At 45.8% G+C, this 16090-nt stretch overlaps 1 protein-coding gene across 2 annotated transcripts in view; it reads left to right on the top strand.

Moving 5' to 3' along the window:
- GRHL1 (grainyhead like transcription factor 1) overlaps nt 1–16090 on the top strand; it is a 69380-nt gene that overhangs the window by 8287 nt on the left and 45003 nt on the right. For both annotated transcript variants that reach the window (XM_040224944.1, XM_040224943.1), the window contains exons 4-8: nt 111–498; nt 1543–1619; nt 3028–3184; nt 3903–4014; nt 5026–5120. In XM_040224944.1, the coding sequence (XP_040080878.1) occupies nt 111–498; nt 1543–1619; nt 3028–3184; nt 3903–4014; nt 5026–5120 (829 nt within the window). The remainder of the gene's footprint in view (nt 1–110; nt 499–1542; nt 1620–3027; nt 3185–3902; nt 4015–5025; nt 5121–16090) is intronic.

The raw sequence follows: 16090 nt of genomic DNA, 5'->3' as shown, positions 1-16090 counted from the left end.
ATTATTACTATTGCCCAGGACCCAACAGCCCAGTGCCATTCGGAAAGTTAAAATTGTCCCAGGAATTGTATCAGCTCTGAGTTTGAAAACACGCTTCTCTCTCCTTAAAGAAACGTACCAAACGTGACGGAGCAGCCCCTCATCTCTGCTGGCGAAAATAGGGTGCAAGTGCTGAAGAACGTGCCGTTCAACATCGTCCTTCCGCACGGAAACCAGCTGGGCGTTGACAAGAGAGGACACCTGACGGCCCCCGACACCACGGTCACCGTCTCCATCGCAGCGATGCCCACTCACTCCATCAAGACGGAAAGCCAGCCCCACGGCTTCGCTGTGGGCATCCCCCCAGCAGTGTATCACCCCGAGCCCACGGAGCGTGTGGTGGTTTTCGACCGGAACCTGAACGCTGACCAGTTCGGCTCCGGTGCTCAACCCCCAAATGCGCAAAGGCGCACTCCAGACTCTACCTTCTCGGAGACCTTCAAGGAAGGCGTTCAGGAGGTACAGGAAACGCAAGCATCTTCCTAAGATGCTGCGTGTTTGTTTAAGTATTGGGTTCCACCTCTTCCTTGTTATATAAGCTTGAAACTCAGCCTGTGAGTGGATTGGGAACAAAAGAGGTTTCTCTTTTTTTTTTTTAAGAGAAAAGGTCCACGGGTATAATTTGTAAACTAAACCTATAAAACCAGAAATTATTATCAAGGGCACAGGGCTAATCTTACCAGCAGCTGAGTTAACAATTATGATTTCAACCAAGCGCTTTGCTGGAGAGTAAGAAGGAAAGCCACATACATAATCTTCCACAGACAACAGACACAGCCTCACAGTCTGTTTTCAGCTTTGGTCCTCAACCAAAACAAGCTCCCTGCAACCGGTCTTAGTATAAAAGGAGTTATCATGTATTTGCCTGGTATTTCTTGGTTGGCAGTATTGTCGGGGAGCAGGTAGATCTCAATGACAAATGCACTGTGTGACATTTACCCATCACTTCCAATACTTACTTCCAAGGGTTTCGGGGTGATGAACATGTCACTCAGGTCTAAGTGAGGGACTGAGGACGTTTGGAACTGTGTTTAATGACTTATGGGGGGACGGAGAGTCCCTCCCCGCTTACAGAGTGAATAGAACAGTAGCCTTTCCTGAGAAAGCACCTCACTCCAGCCAGCCACGGTGCCAACCTGATACCATTGTCTGAACTTGTTTCAGTGGCAGAGCTGACTCCTAAGGGTCATGAGATCGGGAGTGCAGACCCCAGAGTTTGGGCAGAAGTGGGCTGTGTGGGAAAGGTGGGAGAAGAGAGAAGGAAGCGCTTTGTGAGAGTACCTACATAGATTATCTTAGTTTGATCAAGTGACGTATAAAATGGACATTTTTTTCTAATTTTCTCTTTAAATTTTTTGTAGAGTTAAAATTTTTGTTTTAGACAAGTTTTAAAAGAGCGGTGGGTTGCCTTAAGCCACAGACTCTGATGCTGTACCCCACGTCGGTCTTCAGTGAGCCTGATCACCAGTTACATCCTTGTGGCTTATGACATTGGTATTTCAGGTTTTCTTCCCCTCGGATCTCAGTCTGCGGATGCCTGGCATGAATTCAGAGGACTATGTTTTTGACAGTGTTTCTGGGTAATAGTTGTCTTTCAATTTGATTTTTAACTTTCAACTTGTACAACTTAACTCTTTTTGTTAATTTGATCTTGAAAAATCAGAGGTGGCTTTTGGCGGCTTTCAACTCTGCCTTCTTGCAGTTAGTGTGGTGGCATCTTTGCTGGAAGACTTTTGCTTTGTTTTAGTGCATTCGGTTTTGCTCTCTGAACTGTGTTTCCCGTTTCCCTGATTCTTGGTGTTGGTGCTTTTCCTTCCCTGTGGTTTCTTTATGTGACGTAGTAGAGTGGAATCTCAGAGAAGACATGAAAGGATTAAATCAGATCTGAGGTCCCGTTCTGTTTCCAAAAGTATATAATCCTGTGATAATTTAGGAATAGCATCAAGTGGATTAAGGCTTTTGTATTTTTATTAGTCTCACTAATTATAAGCCAACTGTTTACTGGGCTGACAACCTCTTTTATGCATCACAGATTACATCTCACTCTGTAAATATGAATATTTTCAACATTATATATAAACATCTTCAGGTTTTTTTAGGAGTCTAGGATTTCATTTTGTAATTTCATTTTATGCATTTTTATGTGTGTTGTGTTTTAAAATAAAAGTTTTCTAGGATTTTACGGGAATATGTAAGGCACACCTGCATCAAGGTCCAGAAGTCACAAACTCCGGTCCCTTCAGGACCTGAGATGCAGGGGTCAGCAAGCTTTTCCTTTGAAGGATCAGATAACAAATATTTTGGGCAATGTTGGCCATACGGCCTCTGTCGAAACTGCTCAGCTCTGCCCAGCTCTGGGCTGTAGCACAGAAGCAGTCATAATGCAGAATCAAAGGGCATGGCCACATTCTAGTAAAACTTCATTTATAAAGATAGGGGTAATGTGCCAACCCCCGGCCTGACAAGGTTATTATACAACTTCAGGGGGATTTATAGGTGGGGCTAGAAGATAATAGAAATGTAGAGGACCGTGGAGTACCATCCGAGGACATTTAAATTATAGGTAAAAACAGCAAAAAAGTGCTACACGGGCCAAGTCAGATTGCGTCAGAGGCCTGCCAGCCTCCTGTTGCAACCCTTGCTGGGTAAGCACTGGGCTGGCAGCATGTCCTATGAGATCTCCTTCCAGAGTGCTTGTCACTCATTCGTAGCTTTAGTGTCCTTAGCTTCCAAACCTCTAGTTTGTTAACATGGCTTCATAGGTTTTTTAGAGGTGGTCTGTAGTCCCACATCTGGGAGGCTCTCTGGGCTGCTCGAGGTGATTTGGGGAAGAGCAGCGAATGCTGGTGGAGAGATGACACTGTCAGTTGGGATGTTTCACCTGCTGTGTGCATGCATCCCCACTGCGGCATCTCACGTCTGAGCTCAGGCATAGGGGAAGCTTCCAAGGGGGTGGATTAGAGGTCTGTGACTTTTATTGTATTCTAGGAACAACTTTGAATACACCCTGGAAGCCTCCAAATCACTCCGACAGAAGCCAGGAGACAGCACTATGACGTACCTGAACAAAGGCCAGTTCTACCCTGTCACGCTAAAGGAAGTGAGCGGCAACGAGGGCGTCCACCACCCCATCAGCAAAGTCCGCGTGAGTCCTGCTCTGGGCTGGGTGGAGCTCATTATTGCCAGGTCCAAGGCGGATCTAAATTAAGATCCCGTGGTTGAGACTCCGTGCTCCCACTACAGGGAGATTGGGATCCATCCCTGCTCGGGGAACAGGGATCCTGCATGCCGCACAGGGTGGCCAAAAAATTAAATAAATTAAAAAAAATAATGAAATTGCATTTTCATTTCAAAATAATGAAATTTCTTTACAAAAAATTACAATTTTAAAATAATGAAATTTTTTTAATTAAAAAAAAGTTTTTTTAAACTTTTTATTTTGTATTAGGGTATAGCCAAATAAAAATGTTGTGGTGAAAACTAAACAAAAGAGTGTTGTAGTAGTTTCAGGTGAACAGTGAAGGGACTCAGCCATATGTATATGCATGTATCCATTCTTCCCCAAAGCCCCCTCCCATCCAGGCTGACACATAACACTGAGCAGAATTCCAGTAGGTCTTTGTTGGTTTTCCATTTTAAATATAGCAGTGTGTACATGACCTTCCCAAACTCCGAAACTATCTGTCCCCACTTCCACCCTGGCACCCAGAAGTTCGTTTTCTGTCTATGAGTCTCTTTCGGTTTGTAAATTAATTTGTATCATAAAGTTGCCATCTCAATTCACTGCAAAATCAAAAAACTAGGTTTTCTGAAAGATACTCAGCCGGTAGCGTCTTTATTTGATAATGTTTCCTCTCTCCCAGAGTGTGATCATGGTGGTTTTTGCTGAGGACAAGAGCAGAGAAGACCAGCTGAGGCACTGGAAATACTGGCACTCTCGGCAGCACACGGCAAAACAAAGGTGTATTGACATAGGTAAGGAGCCCCGGAGCCGGCTTCCATTCCCAGAGGAGTATTGACATAGGTAAGGAGCCCCGGAGCTCGCTTTCATTCCCAGAGGCGCTCGCATCCAGATTTTTCTAAATCCAGTTATTTTTGGCAGTGATCAGCTTCCTGCCAAACACAGTTGAATTTATCTGCCAGCCACTGCTCCGTTCCAAACCCTGTCCTTGGCCTCCTGGAATCGGTGCTCTTAACGTTACTTCCTTCATGAGGACAGGTGCCTCCTGCAGAGGCTTCCCACGTGACACTGGGGCCCGGAGCTGCAGAGCCTGGCTCACAGAAGAGTGTGTTGCTTTCCAGCCTACAGATTTGTTTGGAGGGATAATGTCTTCTTTAAGTCATTTTGAATTTTTTGGAGATAATTGTAAGCTGGAGGAAAAGAATCAACAAGTAAAAGAAAATACTACTGTTGTGCAGTAACACAACTAGTCTTCCCTAGTTGCCTGCTGAACTGAATTGCAAGTCTCTTCTGTCTGTAAATCCACCCAAAGATTCATCATCACTCGCAGTATAGCAGCAGACCCATGCACGTCGTATTTTGTCAAATAGTTTAGTGAAAACCCTGTTCTTGATGTGAGTGTGAAACCACTGTCTAGGTCACAGAACAGCTCTTAATCTTTGAGTTACTTCCTTTCTTTGCCTTTGGTAGTGTTCATGTTCTCTTTCAGAAGTATAAAAAGAATCGAGTTCCAGTCTTGATTCTCTGGACTAGTTCTGTGGCCTTGGGATAGTTATTTAAACTTTTTAGACCTAAATGTCCTAATTTTGACATAATGGGATAAAATTAAATACATCTAAGCTTGGCTCTATGAAAAAGATTCTGTGATTCTTTTTCTACCTTCTTTGAACTTCTGTCAACCCAACAAAATATTAATTTAAATTATCCAGCAATGATTATATGAAAAGCTGAACCTTACAGTGAACTGCTATAATCTCACGTTGGAAACTGGAAATCATGAGTTCCCTCTCTCATCCCTCACCCAGCTGACTACAAAGAAAGCTTCAACACCATCAGCAACATTGAGGAGATCGCTTATAATGCCATTTCTTTCACTTGGGACATTAACGATGAAGCAAAGGTAGGTGACCAGCTCTTGGAGGAGTGGGAGGGGCTTAGTGATTTGACAGCTGTTTTTTTTTTTGGCCAGTTTTTCTCGTTTTCACTCCTTTGCTATGGAGGAGGACAGGCGGGGCTAGGAAGGCAGGTCACAGCCGTGGTCCCGAGGGGCTCGGAGCACAACGGGCCTCCAGGAGAACAACAGCGCCCCTCCTTGGCCTGTCCCCGCGTCCTGTTCCTTAGCCAGCTGGGTCTCACTTCCTGCCTTTTCATTAGTGCACATTTTCTGGAAGCACAGCATCTTCCCAGATGTTCTAAAACCGTCCCTCTCCCCTTTTCTGTTCTTTCTTCCTCCTCAAAATACAGTCTTGGTGGACACTCTGTGTCCCGGGTAGCAGGGCCCTGGCGGGGCCAGCAGCCACTATCCGGCCTCAGTTTGGACTCCTCAGTGTGGGCATTGCTTTCTCCTTTGTGAAGTGGAGTTAATCCATTTCTGCCCCACTCCGGGCATGTTGTAAGGGTTGTCGGAATAAGACCGTGAAGCTGGGGGAGTTTCTACAGCTTGTCATCAGCAGGTTCCGTCTCATGTTGATGCCTTGTGAAGGCAACTCACTTACTACGGTTCTTCTCTCTTGGGCTTTGACAAGTGAAGAACTGCCTCCAATTCAGATGGTCATTTGGAAGTTTTAGTACCTTTTAAAAAAACTAAGTATATTTTAAAGTCATTCCTGCCCTTCCCACAGCCTTCTTTTCTTTTAGTATAAAATATTAGTACTCATTGGAAAAGACCTTGACGTTGGGAAAGATTGAAGGCAGGAGGAGAAGGGGACAACAGAGGATGAGATAGTTGGATGGCATCACAAACTTGGTGGACGTGAGTTTGAGCTTTGGGAGGTGGCAATGGACAGGGAAGCCTGATGTGCTGCAGTCCATGGGGTGGCAAAGTGTTGGACGTGACTGAGCAACTGAACTGAACAGTGTTCCTGAACTATTTTCTTTTCATTAAAGTTTGGGAGCTCAGGTAACACAGTAGAAACATATGAATTTGGGGCAGTTGTTAATGTAAGATTGATCTTAATATTTGTGGCAGTAGTAGGAATACTTTTCTCTATCAAGGTCCACGTTCGAAGTTATCCTCACCTTCCTGTCCTTTCTCAAGTTCTCTTTTATTTATTCAACAAGAATTTTAGCAGTTGAGGAGTAAGATACTACATTAAGTGCTAAATATCATAGAGTTTAATTTTTTTCGCCTGATTGCTTGTAAAAAATTCTCTGACTGGATTCTTGAGAACCATTTTAAGTTTGCACTATAATTGCTTTCCTTTCTTATTGTCTAAAGCTAAAGTGCTTCTTAAGAGTGCAGGGTATAGTCAGTGGGGTCCCCCAGTCTGTTAGGAAGCTTAAGTTCTTGTTGCCCTGAGGTTTTCCTGCTGACCACCTCCAGCCTATGCAAACGTCTGTAGGTTGCTTATCCCAGAATTTGGAACAAACACTGCAGAGAAGATAGGAGAAGGAAAAGTGAACTTTCCACTTTATATAGTTGTTGTTGCAGTTATTCTGAAATGAGATGCCTTAAATAGGGCTTGGTGTGCAAGCAGCCTATAAGAAGAGTGGGCCCTGTGTCCCTGCCCACCCACCCCTGGGTGCTTCTGTCCTTGAACCAGGCAAGTCTGTCCTAATCACCATGAGGGGCTGTGGGGAAATTGTGGAGGAGCTGATCAAGCACCCCTGAGTCCTGAACTCACTTTTCTGACGTATCTGTGATCTCGGTTTGGTCCCTTGATTCACCGGCTCAGTTTCCTCCCTGTTCCCCTTGGAGAACGAAAACCTCACAGTGGCCAGCTCTGTTGGGGTGTCTTCAGGACTCAGCAGGTGCTTGTCGGGTGCGTGGAGGTCGTGATGGAAAGGCCCTGCGTGTGGGCAGGGCGGCTTGTTTGTTCACTGTGTCACTCTTCAGGGTGGGAGTAATGAAAGCCCGGCTGACGGATGGGGATAATGGGTGGTTTCGTTCTGAAGGCCTTCAGCATGTTTGTATTAAAGAGAAATATTGTCGTAGGCGTGTCCCTAAGTAGTCTTAATAGCGTTGTTAATTGATGTAGGTAAATTCAGTTTCATTTCCCCTTCCAGACCCCTGCGCAGACTTGATTTTTTTTCAGCCTTTGCCAACTCCTGGATGGTGCTGGTGTCATTTCTTAATGAGGCTGCTGCCTTTTGAAGCAGTATCAGGCATCAGTTTCAAGCGTTTGTTGGAATGAAGTCTGTAGATGTTTTGCTGCCCCTGACCAAGTTGATGTTTTCTGTCTTTACACTTAAAGTAATGGATGCCCCAGGGTAACTAGTGTGAACAGATGGACACGCAGAATCCTGTACAGGTGGCTTTTTTTGAACTTCAGTTTCTGAAATCATCCCACTTTCTTGTCTTGATTTAGGATGCGTTTGTTGATTCTTAATTCCAGTTCACTCCCCCCCACAAACATAGGGTTTCTTAGAGACATGTGGCATTCCTTTCTCCCCAACTTAAAAAAAAAAAAAAAAAAGATACCTAATATATACCCTTTTTGCCACACCAGGAGAAGTTAAGACCAGAGTTCTAGCCCAGGGTCAACACGAGCGTCTTCTCTGTAGATTCCACTGCTCTTCAGGGGTGATTGTTTTTAGGACTCATCCGGTTTAATCTTGAGCACCTTGGCTTAGGTTCTAGTTTGGGGAAAGCCCTATCTAAGTTAGACTCATCTTCTCCTGTCCCTGTCTACACTCCACTTACCAGCGTAAGCTGTTACCATGGAAATGCAAAGAAATTATGAAACTTATATTAAAAAAAAAGTTTATTAGACTTCAAAGCATCAGGGGAAAAGGAAGTTGCTTGGAAAAGCAGAAATGTCTTAGAAACAAGCCCCTGTAGCAGCCTTGGTCTCTCCCGTGTCTAGACCCAGTTCGTTCATTTTTCTGTACTCCACACAAAATTAGGTCTGTTTGGGTAGCCATGCATCTTCTCAAGAGTCAGGAGTACCCAGACAAGTTAAAGTTCATCTGGCATTCACGCTTCATTGAGAAATGACTTCATCAGATTTCTTCCTTCCTGATTTATGACTGAGATCATACTCTTGAGGTGATTCTGGTAGGGAGAAGCGGTTCCTTGCAAAACATTAAAACGGGGTGCTCGGGTGGAGTTTAGAATTTGTCAGGTAGGAGGGCACTGGTCCCTGGAGGATTAGGAGATTGCTGCAGGGGTCGGGGGAGACGTAAAGGAAGGTGGGAGGAAGATAAACACAGACTTGGGCTCTGTAAAGATTTCTTCCAAAGCCAGCTGTGCCCCTTGCCCCCAGTTGCAAGAATTCGTAACTTCATCCTCCAAATATCTAGCCACCTGCTGTGCCCATGGCCCAGTGCTCTGTCCTGGCTGAAAACACTGGTGTTGTAGTTCAGGTGTATCGCGGGTTAAATGGGCTTCTGTGGCCTGAGATCCTAAATATAGCATCATATTTCTAAGGAAATGAAACTTCACCAATGAACTTTGGAGGCACAGATAACTTATTGGCTGGGGTTATCTGTTCTGCACCAGTTTCCGTGTTTCTGGTCAAGTGAGTCGTTCTAGATAGCCTTCACGTCCTGGAACAAGGTTTAATTTTTCGCTTGGACTATAGATCTAAGAGTTTACAAGAGCATTGAGATTTGGATAGTGATATGGAGTAAGGGCCTCTCAAAGCCTGAAGATCTAAAATAAATAGAGGGAAAAAAAAGTTAGGGGGAGAGAATTAACTTGTCTGAACGTCAGTTTTAGGCCCGGCACCATGCTGAGGGGCTTTCCCTGTGTTACCACCTAGCGGGCAGTGCCACCTGCCCAGTACCCAGGAAAAGGCACTCCGTCCTCCAGGTGGGAAGATGTTTGCTGCTTGTCATCCAGGTGAGATCACCCAAGGAGGCAGGCATCTCCACCTTGAAATGGACAGGAAGTGATCCTGCCAGGGAGAGACATCTAAAAGTCAGCCCTAATTATTAATAGAGAGGCATTATAGATTCACTAATACAGATTGCCTTGGTAAGTAGAGCACTTTTGCTGCAAGGGAACAGTTTATACTGATTGTTGGATGAGTGGTGTCTGCCTCCAGAGGAGTGGAAATTATAAACCAAAAATCCCCCGTATGAAATCAAGTGACACAGGACAGCCAGTTCTGAGGGAGCCTGTCGTCCAGTGGGGCCCTGCTTGCAGGAAGGGGTTGTGCTAGTGGGACAGGACATACTTGGTTATAGTTAACTGGACAGTGTAGGAGGTGGGAAGGAAAGCAGGGGCCGCTGCAAGCAGAGCCCAGGGTTGCTTTGATTGCCTGTACGTGCTCTGAGCTCCTGGGTATGGAGCATACCTTTTAAAGATGTGATGAAATGCCAGGGAGGTGGACTTTCTCACATGTTTTTTTCCAGAGGTGACTTCTAAATTATTACTGCCAGGTGGGTTGGGTGTAGCTGCCAGTCACACAGTTTCGTCTTCTAAACACTAACAGTGAAGAGTTTGCTGTCAGACACGCGCTCAGCTCCTGCTAAAGTGAGCACCGTCAGAGGAGGAGTAGGTGTGGAGTCTTGGTTTCTTTCCTGGATTTTGCCTTCATGGCTTAAAACCACCTGAAGACTCAGAAGAGTCTGTCCTGTGGGCCGTGCTTCCTGATGTCTTCATCAAACCCGCAGGAGGAGGCGCTCGAGGTCGGGTGGGAGGAGGGCTCTTGCGGTGGATGGAGCTGCTCCTTCTCCTCCTCCTGGCAAGATCTCATCTCTGGGAGGTGGGTGGTCAGAGCCCGTTTCAACACGCCATTCGTCTCTTCCTGGTTCTGTTCCCTTGCCTGGTTCACCTTCGGGGCAGGGCCGGAGACCACAGCGAAGAGACAGGACCAGATCAGAGCATCCTCTCCCTCGTGGGGGAGAGAGTGCTGTGTGCTTTGAATTCTAACGTGCCAGCTCTCAGGAGAAACGCCAAGGCGTTCTGCAGGGTTGTCCTTCTGAGCCAAATGTGTTCTGTGTCGCCGAGAGGCTCGTGTTACAAAGTAAAGAGGATTGGAGTAGAACACAGAACCCACCAGGAGCACCGAGAGCCGGGGTTGGGCTGGAGCGTGGCGGTCTTTCCCTTTGTTCCCTGTCTCAGCAGAGGGCTACGGCATTCCTGCCGCAGGATGACAGAGGGGTGGACCTGTGCTGGTGACTCGAACTTAAGGCTTTCTGTGTGTGCTTGTGGGATGCAGGTTTATGAGTGTAATAACAGTTTGTTGTTTCATCTAAGCCTAATATTTGGAATTCATCATGAGAATAGTCTTTAGTTTGTTTGGAGTGAGCCTACTGCTTGCATTTAGAGGGATTCCATCCTGGTGAAGCACCCAGCAAGCGCTCCAGTAAAAGAAGGTGTTGCCACCCTGGTTGCATTAAGCATGGGGCAGGTTTGGTTTGTTTCTCAACTTTAAATTTCCAGTGTGAATGGGAGGGAGGCGGGAGAGGTGAGTCAGACGTCTTACTTGCGATTGCAATTAAGTGTAGGCAGGAAATTTCAAACAAAAGTGTATCTTCCCTGGCCTAAATACTGGAGGAAGCCAGGAGGCATTGTTACTTTTAAAATGGAGGTATGAGACTTTCAGAGTCCAGCCAAATGCGGGCTGGACTCTCCAAGCGTCCTGTCCTTAGACCCTAGAGGAACTCAAGGGAGCCCGGGAGCTTCTGAGCTGACCCTCTTTCTACTCCATGCAGTTGGAAAGTACGTGTTTATTAAAGTGAAAGATAAAAAATGTTGGTGCCAGAAAGTCACTCTCCTCTACAGGGAATGAATAGTCTTTGAGCTGTGGTTTGATCAGAACTGAAAGTGATGAGAAATTTTTCTGGAATGGAAATGTGTGGGGAATGCCTTTCATTAGATGATACGGGATGAATTCTTGACTTTGCAGTTGGAAAGCTGACTCTGAAGAGACCGCCCTGGGTCTGACTACGAGGGAGGTTTCTCTTTTTAGAGCGAGGGTTGTTGGGCTTGGGCTGGAAGCGTTGCATGTGTTACCGTAGTGTCTGGGCAGGAGGTTGGCCCCGTGGTGAGACTGAATGCACCGATTCCCAGTGGGCCTCCGAACCTGCAGGTACCAAAAGCGCACGTTCATCGCTGCACACGCCTATGGGTGAGGGCCAGGCCGTGATGGTTTTGGTTGGACGAGGGAGGCACTTGGCAGCTGAAGAAAGCCTCGGTTTGGTAGTGAAACCTGCATCTTGTGAAACGGGTTTGAGACACTGTGTCAGCCTCTATGAAAAAGTGCTGTCACTTGAACTTGTTTTTCAGTCTTTCTGGAGCGGGGCGGGTCAGAGTTTCCCCCTCCCTCCGCCCTGCCTTGGTCACAAAGCAGTGAGCTGTCTCTCAAGCTTTCTTCTTTGACGCTTTGTCACCTTAACCCGCCTGCTCCTGGGTCCTTCCTGGAAATTCCATCTCAAGTGGTTTTCTGAGTCTGTCATTTCAGCCAGAGAGGGTTGACTCTGCCCGGACGTTATTAGTCATAACTGAATTTACCTGGAATAGAGATTTGGGGACAGTGTAGGACTTGGGAGTTAAGGTTTTCTTTTTTTTTTTTTTTTCACAAGGCAGGTCTCCTTCGTGAGACTCCAAATCTAGTAGTAAAAATAAGTGGACTCTATATTAATTACCCAGTTAAGCACTTTTTTCTTTAGCTTTTTTAAAAAAAGTCCCAGCGTCTAATTCGAAATTTAGACTGGAAGTCAGCTTGCTGGCCAAGCCTGCCCTTGTGACCATCTGCTCCCGGTCCTACGCTCTGTACTAGAGATGCTGGCATGTGGTCTGTGTTTGGCTTGCTTCGCACCTGCATTCAGACCTTCGCATCTCAAACAATCATCCCGTTTATTTGGGACAACAGGTGCCAAGCCTCTGTATCTGCCAAGTGTCCTTAGGTTCACCAGGCCCTGCTTGTAGGACGTGACAGAGGGAAGATGGCCCGCCGGTGCCTCCAGGAAGCTTTTCTCTCTCTCCTTCTCTTTCTTTGTCTTTGGGACTTCTCCCGGCTCTCTGCAATCTGTTGCAGAGACCAAAGCTGACGTGTGGGTGGCGTGGGAAGGCAGCACTGTGGCCGCAGTTGGGGCGATGACTAGACCCTTGTGTTGTCTTTGGGGAGACGCCCCACGTTGCTGGCAGAAGATTGCAAGTCAGTGCTTTGCTCTCTCCACACCCCTCCCCTCGCCACCCAGCCTTCCTGTTCTTTCTCTCCTCTCCTGATGGCCGTCTGATCGTCTAAGAAAGAACACACGCACACACTGGTCGCACGTTTGAAGGCTCTTGTTTCATGCCGATGTTAATTCTATAGTGGGACTTTTTACTCCCCGTATGTCATCAGAATAGTGGGGAGGTGTGACTTTCCTGGGATTAGCCGATGGATCAGTGGTGGAGCTGGACTCTGCGTCTCTGTCTCTGACTCAGCCTCTGATACCTTCTGGGGTGTAATTAATTAATTAGGCCTGCGCATCGGGAGTAAGCAGGGGAGTGACTAGGCTCCTGCAGAACTAAGATCATCAGAGTTTGTTTGGTTTGGGTCCTCCCCCCACAGCTGTAGGAGAAGGAATGTTGAAGATTAAGTGTCTGCTGTAGAGTACTCAGTAGATGTTCCTGTCTCATTAGGCTTGGACCTTGATTCCTTCCTTTAAACCATTTCCTACTCCATTGGTTTCAGCTGGCATAACTTCCCTATACACATATTGGAAAAATGGGGATTTTGTTGCCTTGAAGTAGTGCTATTAGATTTGGGGTGAGGATAAACCTATGCTGTTGATCTCACGTTGTAATTTAATTTGTCAGGAGGTTTCTAACTAAGAAAAGCGACTTAGAAATATTTTCAAGTGATTTTTTTTTTTTGGACTGATATGGAAATGAGTTAAATGAAAGCTTGTTCTAGGATTCCTACTTTCAACTTAGCAGATCAGTTACATCGCAGGAATGAGATTATGAATATGATCTCTTTGACTAAGTTGAGTTTAATACTAGAATGAGTTAAAGCAGTAATGACTCCCAGAGGCAGCTGGGACAATACCCACGAGGGCTGCACTGCCTACCGGGGCCGAGGCATCAGCTAAGTCTCGTGAGTTACAGGAAGTCACCTGGAAATTGGGTGTAGAAGCCCTGTTTGATTTGGAATATAGGAACCTTTGATTTCATGCTTCCTGATCAAAAAAGAGCCTTCTGCTCACAGCCCCTTGAGGGTCACTCTTTCCCCTGTTTTCTGCTGCAACACAGTTTTTCCACTAGGAACTTCTTCAGGCTTTCTGTGTTCATTGTGTCATTGTGATTTCAAGAGCACAGATTTGTGCAGGAGGCGTAGGTCCTGGCTCTGGCTTTGTCATCTGTGTCCCGTGTGTCTTTTACTGCCTGACTCTCCAGAGCCTGAGCCACAACTGGACGCTGTGTCTCTCTTGAGTTAAGGTGTTGAGTGGCCAGATTCTGAGCCAGGTGATGCTCACGTTCAAGGTAAACATTTCTGGGGAGTGCAACAAGGAGAAGTGCATTCTTGGGATATAAAACATTTTTTGGTCATCAGCTTTCTGAAGCATCTTCCACAGTTAAATCAGCCCATTTTTCTTTTTTTCTTTTCCTTCTTCTATTAGATCTCTTCTCTTTCCTTGCTTGTATTTACCAGGCAGTTAGAACTCCCTCGAACTGTCTGAATATGCACTTAATTCACAGTGACCCACATGAAATTCTGATCAGGCATGCTCTCAGCCGTGAAGGCTGATGCTTTTCCAAAATTCTTGTCGTGTACAGTCTTAACTTCAAAGATGAGAGCACCATTCTCCCTTGACAGATTGTTTCTGTCATTATCGATCCCTTTAACTCATTTCTGATACCCTTCCAGGAAACGCTATGCAAGGTAGTTAATCTGTTGCTACTGTGTGGACGGTATGTTCCGTTCATTCAGCACATTATTCATTGTGCTTTTCTCTCTAGGATCACTCTGAGGGAGTGAGAAACAGTATAAGCAGAAAGCCTGTCCTCAAAAGAGGGGACACTTTCTATGTGATGTACAGGTCATAAGTTAGGTTTAAAAAATGCTCCAAAGGTTTCCAGGTTAAGGGGGTCCCTTCAGCTAAGGGAGGCGAAGACTTTATGGAAGAGACGGCACCGGGCACTGTGCTTTGAGAGATGGCGGCTGCGGAGTGTTTTTGCAAAGGCCGTCTGATGGGACCTTTCTTCTCCCTTATTCCTGCCCCCAGAGTAGCTCCTGTGAATTTCAGAGGCACCTGCAACAGCTCAGTCTGCAGAAGTGCTCTGATGTATTGTAGCATGGGAAACAGCACCAGGACTTAGCTGCTACGATGCTCAAATCTTGTAAGAAAGTCGTAGACGTTACCACACTGTCCGTATGACAGGAAGCTATGTAAACGCTTCTGTGGGGAGCTAGGTGAACGTTTCTGGGGAGTGCAACAGGAGAAGTGCATTCTTGGGATATAAAACATTTTTTGGTTATCAGCTTTCTGAAGCATCTTCCACAGTTAATTCAGCCCATTTTTCTTTTTTTCTTTCCCTTCTTCTTTTAGATCTCTTCTCTTTCCTTGCTTGTATTTACCAGGCAATTAGAACTCCCTCGAACTGTCTGAATGTGCACTTAATTCACAGTGACCCACATGGAATTCTGATCAGGCATGCTCTGATGTGCTCCCCAAATACGTTTACCATGTGAAGGGATAACATGCCTAATTATCACATCCCACTGTTAGGTACCTTCAGTTGCTGTAGAGGAAAGATGTCACTGTACATAGTACTTTAAAGTGTAAAAGTAAATCGGTACAGTAGACAGTCACCTCATGGCTCACTTTGTGGCTTTACCTCTGCCCTAGAACTTACCGTATTTGTCCCTCTCTGTGTATCAGTGAGCCTCGAAATTCCATAATCTTTTTCCAGATTGAGGGGTATATGTAGTCAGTTGTTCATTTTACAGTTAACTATATTCAGTGTGTATGAAAAACTGCTTGATGTCCTGGATTCTAAAGATGACCTCAGTGTTCACATGTGCTTGGAAAAAAGATGTGAAGTGAATAACCTGTGAACTTGGGCAGCAAGATACCTAACCTCGAAAAAGTCTCATCTGTGTACTGGGGGCAGAAGAGAGCCAGTTTCAGAGGTTGTTTTGAGGGCCAAAGAGTCAGGTACATTGTCAGAATACAGCAAATGTAACTCACATACAGCAGCATGCAGTTTTGTTTGGCTGGACTTTAGGAATCTGAGGGTCATCCATTCAGTGAACGTTTTTTGTTCTTATTGGCCAGGCACTGCCAGGGTGCTTTGGGAATGTAAAGCTGAGTGGAACATGGCCCAGTTCTCTGGAAATTCAGAAGTTAGTGGAGAAGGTTGCTGCTCTAGTATGTGCAGTCGTAGAAGTAGACACAAAAGAGTAGAACTTACCTTAGAATAGGGAGATGAGAGAAGGTTCCCTTAGGCGACGCTTGCGTGAGTCCTAAAGAACATTTAAGAATGAGCCAAGTGTTCAGAGCCCAGAATGAGCCTGTGACCATGATGTGAGTGAGTACAGAGCTTAAATCAGAACCTGACACCCAAGGCGAGTGAGGGTGGGGTGAAGAGGTGAGTCCAGACTCTGAAGGCCCTGTCCTGCCCGAGTGAGGACCTACCCTGTAAGCAAGCTGTCTCAAATCCTTGGGGTCTATGGACTGAAGAGATCAGGGTTGGAGTTTCTGTGCGTTTTCAACTCAGTGATAAGACTTTTTAAATTCACAGGTATACTCTGGTGGCCAGCTGCTGCCAGGAGGTTTCATCGCTAGTGTTTGTGCTTAGGTATTAAGTTAGAGCCAGACACAGGCCAGGTGAGTTCCTGGGGTTGCTGTGTGGTCAAACATTATGCATTCAGCTGTTTGAATAGAGCAGATATTTCTCAGACTAGGATTGGATATGTTCTTAGGGGGCAAGGAACTTTTTTTCTCTTTCAAAAAGGATGCATGTATTATTCACATTTGAGAAACATGCTG

The sequence above is a fragment of the Oryx dammah genome, unplaced genomic scaffold, assembly GCF_014754425.2.
Source record: "Oryx dammah isolate SB20612 unplaced genomic scaffold, SCBI_Odam_1.1 HiC_scaffold_25, whole genome shotgun sequence".
In the NCBI taxonomy this organism is placed as follows: Eukaryota; Metazoa; Chordata; class Mammalia; order Artiodactyla; family Bovidae; genus Oryx; species Oryx dammah.
Note: the sequence above shows the minus strand (reverse complement) of the source record. Positions and strands in the feature narration are given on the sequence as shown.